Source organism: Balaenoptera borealis, assembly GCF_965194805.1.
Source record: "Balaenoptera borealis genome assembly, chromosome: 2".
Taxonomy (NCBI): domain Eukaryota; kingdom Metazoa; phylum Chordata; class Mammalia; order Artiodactyla; family Balaenopteridae; genus Balaenoptera; species Balaenoptera borealis.
In genome coordinates, this window is record NC_138867.1 from 92,757,296 (window position 1) to 92,774,026 (window position 16,731).

At 37.9% G+C, this 16,731-nt stretch overlaps 2 protein-coding genes across 10 annotated transcripts in view; one reads left to right on the forward strand and one right to left on the reverse strand.

Annotated features, from left to right (window-relative positions):
- Nucleotides 1-1,170, forward strand: part of CAMK4 (calcium/calmodulin dependent protein kinase IV) — a 243,484-nt gene extending 242,314 nt beyond the window's left edge. The window contains exon 14 of the mRNA XM_082377466.1: nucleotides 57-1,170. The gene's annotated coding sequence lies outside the window, so the exon portion shown is untranslated. The remainder of the gene's footprint in view (nucleotides 1-56) is intronic.
- Nucleotides 1-16,731, reverse strand: part of STARD4 (StAR related lipid transfer domain containing 4) — a 50,301-nt gene that overhangs the window by 2,275 nt on the left and 31,295 nt on the right. For 7 of the 9 annotated variants that reach the window (XM_082378416.1, XM_082378412.1, XM_082378415.1 and 4 more), the window contains 4 exons: nucleotides 6,785-6,898; nucleotides 5,784-5,833; nucleotides 2,156-2,282; nucleotides 1,178-1,292 (listed from right to left, as the gene is read on the reverse strand). In XM_082378416.1, the coding sequence (XP_082234542.1) occupies nucleotides 1,178-1,292; nucleotides 2,156-2,282; nucleotides 5,784-5,833; nucleotides 6,785-6,889 (397 nt within the window). In that variant the 5' untranslated portion in view covers nucleotides 6,890-6,898. Of the gene's footprint in view, nucleotides 1-1,177; nucleotides 1,293-2,155; nucleotides 2,283-5,783; nucleotides 5,834-6,784; nucleotides 6,899-10,282; nucleotides 10,345-16,731 lie in introns of those variants that run through there. The other 2 variants (XM_082378410.1, XM_082378418.1) reach the window with 2 other exon arrangements.

Sequence of the window (16,731 nt, forward strand, 5' to 3'; positions counted from 1 at the left end):
CACTAAAAAATATTATCAGATTTCTTATTTACATATTTTTCTTCTTATCCATGTAGATGAAAATTAAGCCCCAAGAGTGACCGTGGAAGAATGAAAAAGATAATTACCAAGTGGAATTCTGACAGAGGCTGGTAGATATGTAATGGGGAAAGTTCTAATCCCTTCAGAATAAATGGCATCATGTCATCTTGGTAACTCCTTGGAAACTACAAATCTTCTCTGTAGCAGCCAGGCCTCAAGGTACTAATAATGAAACCTGTGTACCACCACTGCTCCCCATAGGCACTACCATATCAAACTTTGGTTCTGGCTGGTTCAGATTAAACAGGTAGATGTGTACCTACAACTGCCAACTCAAATATATATTGTACATACAAAAATATTAATTTACCTATAGATATATTTTAGAAAGCAGGAGCCTTCTAACAGTATCTTTAATTTTGAAAAGAAAAATATTACACAGATCAAGGAAGAAAAAGTACTCTAACACATACCAAGCCTATTTTTTCTAAGTATATGACTAGAAGCTGTTTCTTGAGAGTGACTTAGAAGGAAACCCAACGACTAGATCCCTTTCTTAGAGGCAGTCATGCGTTCCATATTTGTTAGCTGTGACCTGAAGGATACTATGTAATGGGGAACAAAAACTCATCAGAAAGATTGCAAAAACCTTCTCAATATCATTATTTTAATCCCTAGGGTTTAGCATTTGCAAACAGAGCTTAGTGATTATAAAATAACTATGGGGACTTCCCTGGTGGCGCAGTGGTTAAGAATCTGCCTGCCAATGCAGGGGACACAGGTTCGATCCCTGGTCTGGGAGGATCCCACATGCCGCGGAGCAACTGAGCCCGTGTGCCACAACTACTGAGCCCGCATGCCACAACTACTGAAGCCCACATGCCTAGAGCCCGAGCTCCGTAATAAGAGAAGCCACCGCAATGAGAAGCCCACGCACCGCAACAAAGAGCAGCCCCCGCTCGCCACAACTAGAGAAAGCCCGCGCGCAGCAACGAAGACCCAAAGTAGCCAAAAATAAATTAATTAATTAAAACAAAATTTTTAAAAAATAACTATGAAAGTTGAAAATATATCTTGTGTAGAAAGAAACATCCAGCCTAGAAAACTCAAAATTTAAAACAAACCGAGAGAAAGTAAAAGGTTTTGAGACAATTACCACAGGATAAAAGCCCTTCTTTATAGTCCACAGTATAGGAGAAGTCAACAAACTCTCTTGGGGAAATTATATTCCAAAGCTGACCAGCAGTAGTATAACGCATCACACAGCAATTCTGAAAGAGAACACGTAACAGCTGTTAGTACTATAGGAAACACATACATAGACTCATATATCATAAGTTAATCTTTAGTAAAAAATTAATACTCACTTAAAATGTGTTATAATAAATATTAATAACATTTCTTACAGTGATTCTGAGAGGTTTAGATCTCTATTCTATATCTCACGGCGACTGTATGGACTTGAAGAGGATATACAGTCAAAACACAGAGGTAAGTTACCCAGTATCCAAATCTCTGTTTCAATAGAGTCACCTCTTATCCTATATGATAAAAGTGGAAGCAGGAAGTGTAGACTGTAGGTGTATAAGATAAAATCCACAAGTACTTTGACTAAAACACCAAATGTGTCAATAAAGGAATTCAAACATGGCAAGGAATGAATTAATAAAAATAGGCAAAAAAGAAAGCCACTTTGGTTACATAATTCTCTAATGCCTAAGGTAGCATTTTTATCTTTGATTTTGGCTAAATATTAATGGAAAACCTACATACTATTACCTAGAAACCTGAATATGATGGAGGTATTTTCAGAATTTTAGATTTCAGAACCTCAGCAAAAGTTTTACAATAAAGACACTGATGATTTTCTTAAGCAGCAAGGGTAAAGCTATTGCAGAAAACAAACTCAGTTCTGACTAACACTCATTAGTTAATATGAGGAAACTCAAGCTTTTTAAAAGGCAGCAACGATTCCCCTGTGAGATCTTTGCCACGACTACTTATTCTCAAAGCAACGAATATAATGAATGCAAGTATACACACGTGTTCACGTGCACATGCGCACACATACACACACCCACACACCCACACACACACACACACACAATCTGAAGCAACATTTCTAAACAAATACCTCTTCAAAGTACTCCAAAATATCCAATGAGGTCATTAAGCTGTCCCAATCCAAGCGACAGGGACCTGGGCGTATATGGTCTATTACACTATTGACGACATCGTCTATAACACCTTGGGCTTTGAAGCTGGAGAAAACATATTAAAGTCAAATGCTATTAGAATGAAAAATTTCAGCATGCTCTCACAGTTCAGAGCTCACATCAAAAAAAAAAAAATTTAATGAAGATCTTTTAAAAAGAGTAAATCCCGACTTTTCTGATAAATTAGGTTCTGTCAATTATTTCATCAGAATGTACTCTAAAACGTCCTCAAATCTAATAAGAGATCTGAAGGCTATCTTATGCATTATCATGAACATAGTAAAATACCTTCATGTTATGGTGTAGCCAAGAGCAGTCTGTAGAACACTGTAATGCTTCTATTTATTTCGTATGCTGTTCTTTTCTCAGCTATGCTCTAACATGTTATTAGTATATGCATATTCTTACCCTAACTTTTAAAACCTTTTTATTAGGAATAGAAAAATAGGTCACCCAAGAATAGAATGTCCAGGATTGACTCATGAATAATATCAGAACTTGACATATTCTAAAGGTGGCATTACATACCAGTAGGAAAAAGATATACTAGTTCATAAATGGTGTTTGGATTCAATAGTTATCCTAACAGAGAGAATAAAAACTGAATTCTTACTTCACATCATTCAAAATAACTCCAGATAGACTAAATACCACTATGTAAAAGGTAAAAATTTTAAATTTTGAGAAGAATATACAAGTGACCATCTTTGTGACCTCAGGATACAGGGGGATTACTTGAATACATAAAACACACAAAAACACAAATTACACAAGATGGTTAAAATTAAAAACTTACATACCACAAATGACAAAATAAGTAATTTCTTTAAAAACTAGCCACAGAGTGGAAGAAGATAAGTGCAACACATATATACAGATATATACTTATTATAGAGGATATATGATTAATTCCTATGAAACAATGAGAAGAGGACAATCCAAACAAAAGATGGGCAAAGGACAAGATTGACCTGAAATGTCAATAAACTTAGAGAAGATGCTCAATTTCACTCATAATCAAGTAATTACTAGCAAGATACCATCTCATACCCCTGAAAATCTGGCAGAGATTAAAAACTTAATAACAAGTGTTGAATGGAAGGGAATGAGAACTCTCAAAGTGCTACCACCACTTTAGAGAGCAATTTGGCAACATGCAGTAAAGTGGGATGATGTATGTCCCTAACACACAGGCACATCCCAAGAAAATGATACATGTGTGTAGAAGGAGACATGTACCAAGAAGCTTACTGTAGAGAAGAATTGACAACAACCTGAAAATTCATCAGTAGGCAAACTTGCAGACACAGATAAACACATTGTGGTATATGAATACAGAAGTGAAAGACTAGATCAACATGTAACAACATGGGTAACTCTTGAAAACACAGTATTGAACAGAAAAAATTAAAGCATATTACTAAAACAAACACACATAGTCAAAGTGTGAAATAGGAATAATACACACAACTTCAAGACAGTAGTTATCTCTGGGGAGGAAAGAAAAGAGAGATAGATTGGCTTTAACTCCATCATTGTTTTCAGGGGTCTTTTTTCCCTTTTTTAAGCATCTGAAGCCTTTTTATCATTTTGTAAATCTCTCAAGCTCAAGCTTATATTATGTTCCATCCTAAGTCTGCTCTTCTGCCTGTGTTCTCTAACTTGGGGTGAGGGTGAGGGTGAGGGTGAGGGTAGGAGGTGGGTAATACAAATTAATTTGGGCACCAAATTAGAAATCTGGGATTCAATTTCGACTCTTCTTTTTCTCTTAACCCCATTCCAATAGTCAGAACTAATAAGTCACCATGTTGCATCAAGATGATTTTCTAAACGTAAACTGCTTAGAACAATATCTGGTTTTCAATAAATGTTAGTTATCATCGCCATCATCATCATCACCACCACCATCACTATCATAAATCTCTTTCAAGTTCATTTGTCCTTTTCAACTCCCATGCTATGTCCTTAGTTTGGGAACTCTGTGTCCAACTCAACACTGCATCAGTTTCTAGCTCTTCTGATCATATAACTCTTTAAGAATCTGAAAAAAGCCACAGATCTCTTCCCAGGAATATACACATTGTCACAAAACTTTGTATACAATCTTAGGGACACTTCAAGAAGCTAGCCATGGACCCCCAGGATTCAAGCTCTTCTCTAAACTTTCCATGCTCATTTCTGTCTTTCACAATTGTTATTAGAATAAATGCAAAATCCTCTTGAGGACCTGGGAGGTATGGGTAGGGTTGAGCGGTAGGTAAACACAAAACTGAATGTCTTAGTTTAGAATTCAAAGATCCTTCAGACATCCTCTCCCCACCCCCATACTTAATGCTCCAGCTATACAAACACAACTTCAACTTCCCTAAATAAACTCCTTAAAGTGTTTCCCATCTGTGTGAACGTAGTAAGTGAAATTCTCTCTGCCTGGAATATGAATTTATCCTTCATTCCCTAAGAAATACCTATTCGTTCTTTAAGACTCTGCTCCAGTATTAGCTCCCCTATGAAGTTCTTCCATATCACCGAGTATAGTGCACCCTTGGCACTTTTTACACTTTTTCAACCCCGGCAGGGATTACTGATCTAAAGGATTAACTTCTACACTTGCTTACAATGTTTAATCTAGCTCCAGTTTCCCTGTCCTTCTCATAAATACTGTACAACTTATCTTCCTGGAAATGCTATCTTTGGTAATACACTTCCAAATACTCTGTATATAGTAAGTTCAGTCAACAGTTTCATTTTAAAAAGTGCTGAGTCCCAAGGATGTGACTATTCCACTCCAATTTCACACGGCAACTAGAATCTCCTCTGGCTTTAAAAAACAGTATTTTTTTACTGGTTAAAGGTATAATTCGTGTTCAACTATATGTAAAAATCAAAAAACAGAAATAAAAATCACACATAAAACTGCCATCTAGAGGTATATATTTTGTGTTAAATAAAACATTTTAATATATAAAAAATATATATTTAAAGTCAACCCATGATTGTGCTACATACAGTTTAGTATTCTGCTTTATTCACTTTTCATTGTATCTTGAGCATTTTATTATGTTTTTAAAGACTGTAAAATAGCACATTTTATAATTTAATCATTCCCCAACAATTGATTATTCAGGTTATTTGTAATTTCTAATATTTTAAGTAATACTGTGATGGAAGAGACAAGTTTAAATAACTATTAATTTCCCCATGATTTCTTCAAGATAAATTCTTAGAATAAAATATGCTACAGCACTGAATAAATGCAGAAAGAATATTAGAAGGGTCTTATACACCATAGTAAGAAATTAAGATTTTATCAGCTATCTGATATCATTATTTATGATCCCCTCACCACCAACTCTGTCCACCAGGGATATGGACATTTTAAAGGCTTTGAATTCATAACAGCATTTGCTTCTCAGAAAGTTTAACATCTTAAAGCAAAAGCCAAATTTTGCTAGCAATGATCATTCAGTGATCATGTGTGTAGGTGTGTATATATCTGAAGTTTAGCAATGTCCTAAGAGCTATGTAACACTACAGGAATTTACTTACAGATATCCATTAAATTCTTCTGAAGGTTTCCTCCAAATTGTTACATCTTTCTAGAAAAATAAAAACAGTGTATACTGATAATTACATAGGTGGAAACCTGGATATAAAACTGACAATTTCATAAACTCTACAGCATTAGCTTTTGCATGAAAATAAAACATAAGTACATATTCAAAGAAATACGCAAAAGTAATTTATACCATAAAATAATCCATACCTGAATTTCTTCTGTATCTGAAAGTAGTACACATCTTACTTAAATTACAGACCCCTACAATAGTTTTTCAATAGCTTAATGACACCCAAACACTGTTAAGATTCGGTGATGGCACTATCTCATTGGCCATTATTATTTGCTTCATTCCAATCTAATCTATTTACCATTACTGACACATTTAGACTGACATAATAGAAATGTTAAATACTTCATTCTGAACTTGCTCACATCTCTTTTTAAAATTAAACAATTCAAATCTATTATGACAGTGCTACCTTGAATTAGTCCCTACATTTTTTTCCAGATCATTTCCCAAGACATTCTGAATAGCAGAATAGCCAGAGGACTTAACTGGAAGAGTCCTGGGTTCAAGGATTGGCTCTGTCAACGCTCAGGTATGTCATATTGGTAAAAAAAGAATACTAACTGGCCATTCTCACAGGCTTGTTAAAATATCTGAAACAATTTCAAATTATCCATTACTATACTTCCTTAAACTGACAATGACACATCTTATTTACTGACTTGAGAGGCTGCTCTTTACAATCTTGTTGCCATGAGTCTATTCTTGTGTCCAATATCTGAAGAACTAATGAAAGCAGTGCAGGATTACTATGTTTCTTCCTTTGTGAGACAGTAAACCATCAACTTTATTAGCACGTTTATCTATCCCGCACATTCATCTAAAGTATGGTCCATATTTTTCTGTACCATTTTGAAAGTCATCCACCAGCTCATTAGACAGAAGATACACCCTCAAGCATAAGTAATTTAATTAATTTACCATTTTCTTAGCAACTCGCCACTTGTCATCTTCAAGGCTGTGGTACTGGATGAGAGTGTTTTTAAGTCTAGTCGCCAAAACAGCTGCATCAGGCAGGTCTTCCATTTGTTTCCCCTGTTACAGAGACTAAGATTATCATCAGCAAATACCAGAGTTACATGCAGTAGACCAGTGGGTCTCAAATGTGGCTTCATAAAAGAATCACCTGGGGAGTTGTAAAAGATACCTATACCCGGACCCCATCCCAGATCAACTAATCAGGATCCCTGAGGGTAAGACCTGGCCATAGGTTTTTTTTTTAAAAGCTTCCAAGGTGTGGAACACATAGGGATAAGAATTACATATCTTGAGTTATTAAAATCACTCATATAAAAAATCAAATACAATCCTATTTCCCTTTCTAATAAAATCTAGCCCAAAGGAATAAATTATAAAATTCCAGATAACTTAAAGAAAAAAATACTGCTTTTTCCAAAATACAAAAACAACACACAAGGCATAAACTCTTCTAAAATTCCTTAGAGATTCAGCCATTGAAAATTTTCATTTTACCAGCCAACAGATATAGGACTAATTCTAGCAAACAAATGACAACCACAATTGGAAACCTCCTCTTACATCCTTTAAGGATAGGGCTAGAGACCTCTGAAGAATTTCAAAAGTTTGAAGAACTCTATTGTCTTCAATATTTTATTTCACTTGATGAAGTGTCATAGGATTCAGTGAGGTATCTGTGTAACATAGGAGGTGATATGAAGACCTTAGAACCACCAGTACAGCATAAATAAGTGGTTTATAATTTTAAGGCAATAATTTTAACTATACAGAGAGTAAAGTACTATACCATTAATAATTCCAAAGGCATGTTATTGTTCAACAATACTTTAAAAGGGAAATGATTACTAATCTTGAAAGATAATAAACTTAATATAATGAGGGATTCTATAATGTGATCATTTTAAAACATTGCTGCAAATCCTATGACACACTTCCCATCAAGAGGGATTGACATATATACACTACTATGTATAAAATAGATAATTAATGAGAACCAACTGTATAGCACAGGGAACTCTACTCAGTGCTCTGTAGTGACCTAAATGGGAAGGAAATCCAAGGAAGAGGGGATATATGTATACGTGTGGCTGATTCATTTTGCTGTACAGCAGAAACTAACACAACATTGTAAAGCAATTATACTCCAATAAAAATAAATAAAGTGAAAATAAATAAATAAAAAGCAACAAAGCATTTACAGTGAAAAAAAAAAAAAGAGGTGCAGTCTGTGACGCTGCATGACCTCTGCAGCTAGGTTAGAAAATTCCATGCAGCCTCTGTATGTCTCTCTTAGAATAATCGCTCTGGGAGCCTCTGATCAACATGTAAGCATACAAGGAATCTGGTTATCCTGAGGCTGATATGTGGAAAGGCCCAGGTGGAAAGAAGAGGAAGGGAGGGAAAAAAGGAGAGGGAAAGACAGAGACAGAGACAGAGACAGAGACAGAGACAGAGACAGACAGACAGACACACACACACGGATCCAAAATCTCACATCCAGAAGCCTATTTAGCGCTTCACACCTAATGGGCATCTCTTGCTTCCCCAGTCTTCCTTCAATTTGCCTCAGTCTTCCTCATCTTAATAATTTTACTATTAAAATGATAATTGAGCCAGTTGCTCAATGTCAAAAGCCTTGGAATCACCCTTAATAGTTATTAGGAGATTCACCACATACCTTTGCCTACAATGCTCTTCTCCTACTGGTTTTCTTTCTGTCCCTTAAATACATCAAGCTTGTCACTGACTTTGGGCCTTTGTACTTACTATTATTTCTCTACCTGAATTAGTAGATCCCAAATCTGAGCATGACTAATAACAACCTGTAATAATAATTTCAGTTTAAACCTCCTGTCCTTAATACAACCTTCCCCAAATCACTATTATACCCTTCTTTTATTTTCTTCATTGTGCATCACTATGTGAAATTAACTTGTTTATTTATTGATGTACTATATTCTACTCTTTGACTACCATGTCCCCAACTAATAGAGTGGCTGTCCCATGTCTGCCTTTTTCACTACTATATCCCCACCAACTAGAACACTGCCTGGAACACAGTAGGCCCTTAATATTTGTCGAAGTGTGTTTGCTTCAAAACATGATTTATTTGGTCTTAACTTCTCTCCTTTTGGTGCCATGGTACTCTCCAGTAAAAGGCTAAAGAATAAAAGGCTTTGGGAGAAAGCTGTCCATTTACAGAATCATGAAGTTACTACTAAAAAGGAGATCAAGAAAAGATCTAAATGAAATATCAAGGCTTAAACCTCTATGGGAATAAGAATGCAATTCTTACTACAAATGCATATATCAGAATCATGTTGTTATAATTTGTAATAGTTGTTAATGTTGACAAAGACTCTCTCCTTGGTCGGGCTCCCTCTGAGTCCTCATTTTTTTTTTTTTTTGGCTGCATCAGGTCTTAGTTGCGGCATGCAGAATCTTCAGTAGTGGTGCGGGCTCTTCATTGCGGCATGCGGGCTTCTCTCTACTTGGGGCACACAGGCTCCAGAGCACGCAGGCTCAGTAGTTGCAGCACGCAGCCTCTCTAGTTGTGAGGCACGGGCTCTAGAGCACATGGGTTTAGTTGCCTCATGGCATGTGGGATCTTAGTTCCCCGACCAAGGATCAAACCCGCGTCCCCTGCATTGGAAGGCAGATTCTTAACCACTGGACCACTAGGGAAGTCTCCTCTGAGTCCTCTTTGTGACTAGGCCTAGCTCTTGGGCTTGTCCTTGGACCCCTTAGTCTAGCTTTAGCAAGAATCCTGCTGAGTCAGTTTAGTGAAAATCCCCTACCCTCAAATTTCCTTATCCCACCCTCAATCTTATCCCCCTGGCCTGCCTTCAGCAAGAAACCTGTCAAGCTGGTTTAAGGCGAATCCCCCTTCCTCTAATGTTTCCTCTTAGTAATTTTCATTCACTGACACCCACCCTGCTCCTTGGCTATACACCCCTACGTGCCCTTGTTGTATTCAGAATGAAGCCTAGTTCTATACCAAGGTTTCTTTTCCACTATTGCAATAGTTATTGAATAAGATTTGCCTTTACCACTTTCATGTGTGTTTGCCTCTGGTTTTCTGTGACACCGTTTTTGGATAGTAGATTTCATGGTCCACAGCCAGATAGTCCAATTCAGTGGGTTTGTTCTGGAACAGGCCCCAGAAATCTAGGTCCTATAAAAAGCCTCACTGATCATTCTTTTATCCAGTCAGGAGTGACAACCACTAATCTAAAATCTAAAGTGACAAAAATAAGTCAGTGCTATAGTCAATATTTAACCAGCAAAAAGCAGAACATAAAAGCCATTAAACATGATAAACACCAAAATGATATAAGGGGATTCAAGATGGCGGAAGAGTAAGACGTGGAGATCACCTTCCTCCCCACAAATACATCAGAAATACATCTACATGTGGAACAACTCCTACAGAACACCTACTGAACGCTGGCAGAAGACCTCAGACGTCCCAAAAGGCAAGAAACTCCCCACGTACCTGGGTAGGGAAAAAGAAAAAAGAAAAACCAGAGACAAAATAATAGGGATGGGACCTGCACCAGTGGGAGGGAGCTGTGAAGGAGGAAAGGTTTCCACACACTAGGAAGCCACTTCGCGGGCAGAGACTGCGGGTGGCGGAGGGGGTAAGCTTCGGAGCCACGGAGGAGAGCGCAGCAACAGGGGTGCGGAGGGCAAAGTGGAGAGATTCCTGCACAGAGGATCGGTGCTGACCAGCACCCACCAGCCCGAGAGGCTTGTCTGCTCACCCGCCGGGACGGGCGGGGGCTGGGAGCTGAGGCTCGGGCTTCGGTCGGATCCCAGGGAGAGGACTGGGGTTGGCAGCGAGAACACAACCTGAAGGGGTTAGTGCGCCACAGCTAGCCGGGAGGGAATCCGGGAAAAAGTCTGGACCTGCCTAAGAGGCAAGAGACTTTTTCTTGCCTCTTTGTTTCCTGGTGCGCGAGGAGAGGGGATTCAGAGCGCCGCCTAAACGAGCTCCAGAGACGGGCGCGAGCCATGGCTATCAGCGCAGACCCCAGAGATGGGCATGAGACGCTAGGGCTGCTGCTGTAGCCACCAAGAAGCCTGTGTGCGAGCACAGGTCACTCTCCACACCGCCCCTCCCGGGAGCCTGTGCGGCCCACCACTGCCAGGGTCCCGTGATCTGGGGACAACTTCCCCGGGAGAACACACGGGGCGCCTCAGGCTGGTGCAACGTCATGCCAGCCTCTGTCACCGCAGGCTCGACCTGCATCCGTACCCTTCCCTTCCCCAGGCCTGAGTGAGCCACAGGCCCCGAAGCAGCTGCTCCTTTAACCCCGTCCTGTGTGAGCGAAGAACAGGTGCCCTCAGGCGACCTACACGCAGAGGCGGGGCCAAATCCAAAGCTGAACCCTGGGAGCTGTGTGAACAAAGAAGAGAAAAGGAAATTTCTCCCAGCAGCCTCAGAAGCAGCGGATTAAAACTCCACAATCAACTTGATGTACCCTGCATCTGTGGAATACCTGAATAGACAACGAATCATCCCAAATTGAGGAGGTGGACTTTGGGAGCAAGATATATTATTTTTTCCCCTTTTCCTCTTTCTGTGAGTGTGTATGTGTATGCTTCTGTGTGAGATTTTGTCTGTATAGCTTTGCTTTTACCATTTGTCATAGGGTTCTGCCTGTCCGTTTTTTTTTTTTTTCTTTTTTTTAGTATAGTTTTTAGTGCCTGTTATCATTGGTGGATTTGTTTTTTGGTTTGGTTGCTCTCTTCTTTCTTTTTTTTTATTACTTTAAAAAAAATTTTTAATAATTATTTTTTATTTTAATAACTTTATTTTAGTTTATTTTATTTTATCTTTTTCTTTTTTCTTTCTTTTTTTCTCCCTTTTATTTTGAGCTGTGTGGATAACAGGCTCTTGGTGCTCCGGCCAGGCATCAGGGCTGTGCCTCTGAGGTGGGAGAGCCAAGTTCAGAACATTGGTCCACCAGAGACCTCCCAGCTCCACATAATATCAAATGGCAAAAATCTCCCAGAGATCTCCATCTCAACGCCAAGACCCAGCTCCACTCAATGACCAGCAATCTATATTGCTGGACACCCTATGCCAAACAACTAGCAAGACAGGAACACAACCCCACCCATTAGCAGAGAGGCTGCTTAAAATCATAATAAGGTCACAGACACCCCAAAACACACCACCAGACATGAACCTGCCCACCAGAAAGACAAGATCCAGCCTCATCTTCCAGAACACAGGCACTAGTCTCCTCCACCAGATCCAGCCTCATCTTCCAGAACACAGGCACTAGTCTCCTCCACCAGGAAGCCTACACAACACACTGAACCAACCGTAGCCACTTGGGGCAGACACCAAAAACAACGGGAACTATGAACCTGCAGCCTGCGAAAAGGAGACCCCCAAACACAGTAAGTTAAGCAAAATGAGAAGACAGAGAAACACAGCAGATGAAGGAGTAAGGTAAAAACCCACCAGACCTAACAAATGAAAAGGAAATAGGCAGTCTACCTGAAAAAGAATTCAGAATAATGATAGTAAAGATGATCGAAAGTCTTGGAAATAGAAAGGAGAAATTACAAGAAACGTTAGCAAGGACCTAGAAGAACTAAAGAGCAAACAAACAATGATGAACAACACAATAAGTGAAATTAAAAATTCTCTAGAAGGGATCAATAGCAGAATAACTGAGGCAGAAGAACAGATAAGTGACCTGGAAGATAAAATAGTGGAAATAACTACTGCAGAGCAGAATAAAGAAAAAAGAATGAAAAGAATTGAGGACAGTCTCAGAGACCTCTGGGACAACATTAAACGCACCAACATTCGAATTATAGGGGTCCCAGAAGAAGAAGAGAAAAAGAAAGGGATGAGAAAATATTTGAAGAGATTATAGTTGAAAACTTCCCTAATATGGGAAAGGAAACAGTTAATCAAGTCCAGGAAGCACAGAGAGTCCCATACAGGATAAATCCAAGGAGAAACATGCCAAGACACATATTAATCAAACTATCAAAAATTAAATACAAAAAAAAAATATTAAAAGCAGCAAGGGAAAAACAACAAATAACACACAAGGGAATCCCCATAAGGTTAACAGCTGATCTTTCAGCAGAAACTCTGCAAGCCAGAAGGGAGTGACAGGACATATTTAAAGTGATGAAAGGGAAAAACCTACAATCAAGATTACTCTACCCAGCAAGGATCTCATTCAGATCAAACAGAGAAATTAAAACCTTTACAGACAAGCAAAAGCTAAGAGAATTCAGCACCACCAAACCAGCTTTACAACAAATGCTAAAGGAACTTCTCTAGGCAGGAAACACAAGAGAAGGAAAAGACCTACAATAACAAACCCAAAACAATTAACAAAATGGTAATAGGAACATACATATCGATAATTACCTTAAATGTAAATTGATTAAATGCTCCAACCAAAAGACATAGACTAGCTGAATGGATACAAAAACAAGACCCGTATATATGCTGTCTACAAGAGACCCACTTCAGACCTAGGGACACATACAGACTGAAAGTGAGGGGATGGAAAAAGATATTCCATGCAAATGGAAATCAAAAGAAAGCTGGAGTAACAATTCTCATATCAGACAAAATAGACTTTAAAATAAAGACTATTACAAGAGACAAAGAAGGACACTACATAATGATTAAGGGATCAATCCAAGAAGATATAACAATTGTAAATATTTATGCACCCAACATAGGAGCACCTCAATACATAAGGCAAATACTAACAGCCATAAAATGGGAAATCAACAGTAACACAGTCATACTAGGGGACTTTAACACCCCACTTTCACCAATGGACAGATCATCCAAAATGAAAATAAATGAGGAAAAACAAGCTTTAAATGATACATTAAACAAGATGGACTTAATTGACATTTATAGGACATTCCATCCAAAAACAACAGAATACACTTTCTTCTCAAGGGCTCATGGAACATTCTCCATGATAGATCATATCTTGGGTCACAAATCAAGCCTTGTTAAATTTAAGAAAATTGAAATCATATTAATAATCTTTTCTGACCACAACGCTATGAGACTAGATATCAATTACAGGGAAAAAATCTGTAAAAAATACAAACACATGGAGGCTAAACAATACACTACTTAATAACCAAGAGATCACTGAAGAAATCAAAGAGGAAATCAAAAAATACCTAGAAACAAATAACAATGAAACAAAATGACCCAAAACCTATGGGATGCAGCAAAAGCAGTTCTAAGAGGTAAGTTTATAGCAATACAATCCTACCTTAAGAAATAAGAAACATCTCAAATAAGAAACCTAACCTTACACCTAAAGCAATTAGACAAAGAAGAACAAAAAAAACCCCAAAGTTAGCAGAAGGAAAGAAATCATAAAGATCAGATCAGAAATAAATGAAAAAGAAATGAAGGAAACAATAGCAAAGATTAATAAACTAAAAGCTGGTTCTTTGAGAAGATAAACAAAATTGATAAACCATTAGCCAGACTCATCAAGAAAAAAAGGGAGAAGACTCAAACAATAGAATTAGAAATGAAAAAGGAAAAGTAACAACTGACACTGTAGAAATAGAAAGGATCATGAGACATTACTACAAACAACTGTATGCCAGTAAAATGGACAACCTGGAAGAAATGGACAAATTCTTAGAAACGCACAACCTTCCAAGACTGAACCAGGGAGAAATAGAAAATATGAACAGACCAATCACAAGCACTGAAATTGAAACTGTGATTAAACATCTTCCAATAAACAAAAGCCCAGGACCAGATGGCTTCACAGGCGAATTCTATCAAACATTTAGAGAAGAGCTAACACCTATCCTTCTCAAACTCTTCCAAAATATAGCAGAGGGAGGAACACTCCCAAACTCATTCTACAAGGCCACCATCACCCTGAGACCAAAACCAGACAAAGATGTCACAGAGAAAGAAAACTACAAGCCAATATCACTGATGAACATAGATGCAAAAGTCCTCAACAAAATACTAGCAAACAGAATCCAACAGCACATTAAAAGGATCATACACCATGATCAAGTGGGGTTTATCCCAGGAATGCAAGGATTCTTCAATATATGCAAATCAATCAATGTGACACACCATATTAACAAATTGAAGGAGAAAAACCATATGATCATCTCAATAGATGCAGAGAAAACTTTTGACAAAATTCAACACCCATTTACAATAAAAACTCTCCAGAAAGTAGGCATGAGGGAACTTACCTCAACATAATAAAGGCCATATATGACAAACCCACAGCCATCGTCCTCAATGGTGAAAAACTGAAACCATTTCCACTAAGATCAGGAACAAGACAAGGTTGCCCACTCTCACCACTATTATTCAACATAGTTTTGGAAGTGTTAGCCACAGCAATCAGAGAAGAAAAAGAAATAAAAGGAATCCAAATCGGGAAAGAAGAAGTAAAGCTGTCACTATTTGCAGATGACATGATACTATACATAGAGAATCCTAAAGATGCTACCAGAAAACTACTAGAGCTAATCAATGAATTTGGTAAAGTAGCAGGATACAAAATTAATGCACAGAAATCTCTTGCATTCCTATACACTAATGATGAAAAATCTGAAAGTGAAATTAAGGAAACACTCCCATTTACCATTGCAACAAAAAGAATAAAATACCTAGGAATAAACCTACCTAAGGAGACAATAGACCTGTATGCAGAAAATTATAAGACACTGATGAAAGAAATTAAAGATGATACAAATAGATGGAGAGATATGCCATGTTCTTGGATTAGAAGAATCAACATTGTGAAAATGACTCTACTACCCAAAGCAATCTACAGATTCAATGCAATCCCTATCAAACTACCACTGGCATTTTTCACAGAACTAGAACAAAAAATTTCACAATTTGTATGGAAACACAAAAGACCCCGAATAGCCAAAGCAATCTTGAGAAAGAAAAACGGAGCTGGAGGAATCAGGCTCCCTGACTTCAGACTGTACTACAAAGCTACAGTAATGAAGACAGTATGGTACTGGCACAAAAACAGAAATATAGATCAATGGAACAGGATAGAAAGCCCAGAGATAAACCCATGCACATATGGTCACCTTATCTTTGATAAAGGAGGCAAGAATATACAATGGAGAAAAGACAGCCTCTTCAATAAGTGGTTCTGGGAAAACTGGACAACTACATGTAAAAGAATGAAATTAGAACACTCCCTAACACCATACACAAAAATAAACTCAAAATGGATTAAAGACCTAAATGTAAGGCCAGACACTATCAAACTCTTAGAGGAAAACATAGGCAGAACACTCTATGACATAAATCACAGCAAGATCCTTTTTAACCCACCTCCTAGAAAAATGGAAATAAAAACAAAAATAAACAAATGGGACCTAATGAAACTTAAAAGCTTTTGCACAGCAAAGGGAACCATAAACAAGACAAAAAGACAACCCTCAGAATGGGAGAAAATATTTGCAAATGAAGCAACGGACAAAGGATTAATCTCCAAAATTTACAAGCAGCTCATTCAGCTCAATATCAAAAAAACAAACAACCCAATCCAAAAATGGGCAGAAGACCTAAATAGACATTTCTCCAAAGAAGATATACAGATTTCCAGCGAACACATGAAAGAATGCTCAACATCATTAATCATTAGAGAAATGCAAATCAAACCTACAATGAGATATCATCTCACACCGGTCAGAATGGCCATCATCAAAAAATCTACAAACAATAAATGCTGGAGAGGGTGTGGAGAAAAGGGAACCCTCTTGCACTCTTGGTGGGAATGTAAATTGATACAGCCACTATGGAGAACAGTATGGAGGTTCCTTAAAAAACTAAAAATAGAACTACCATATGACCCAGCAATCCCACT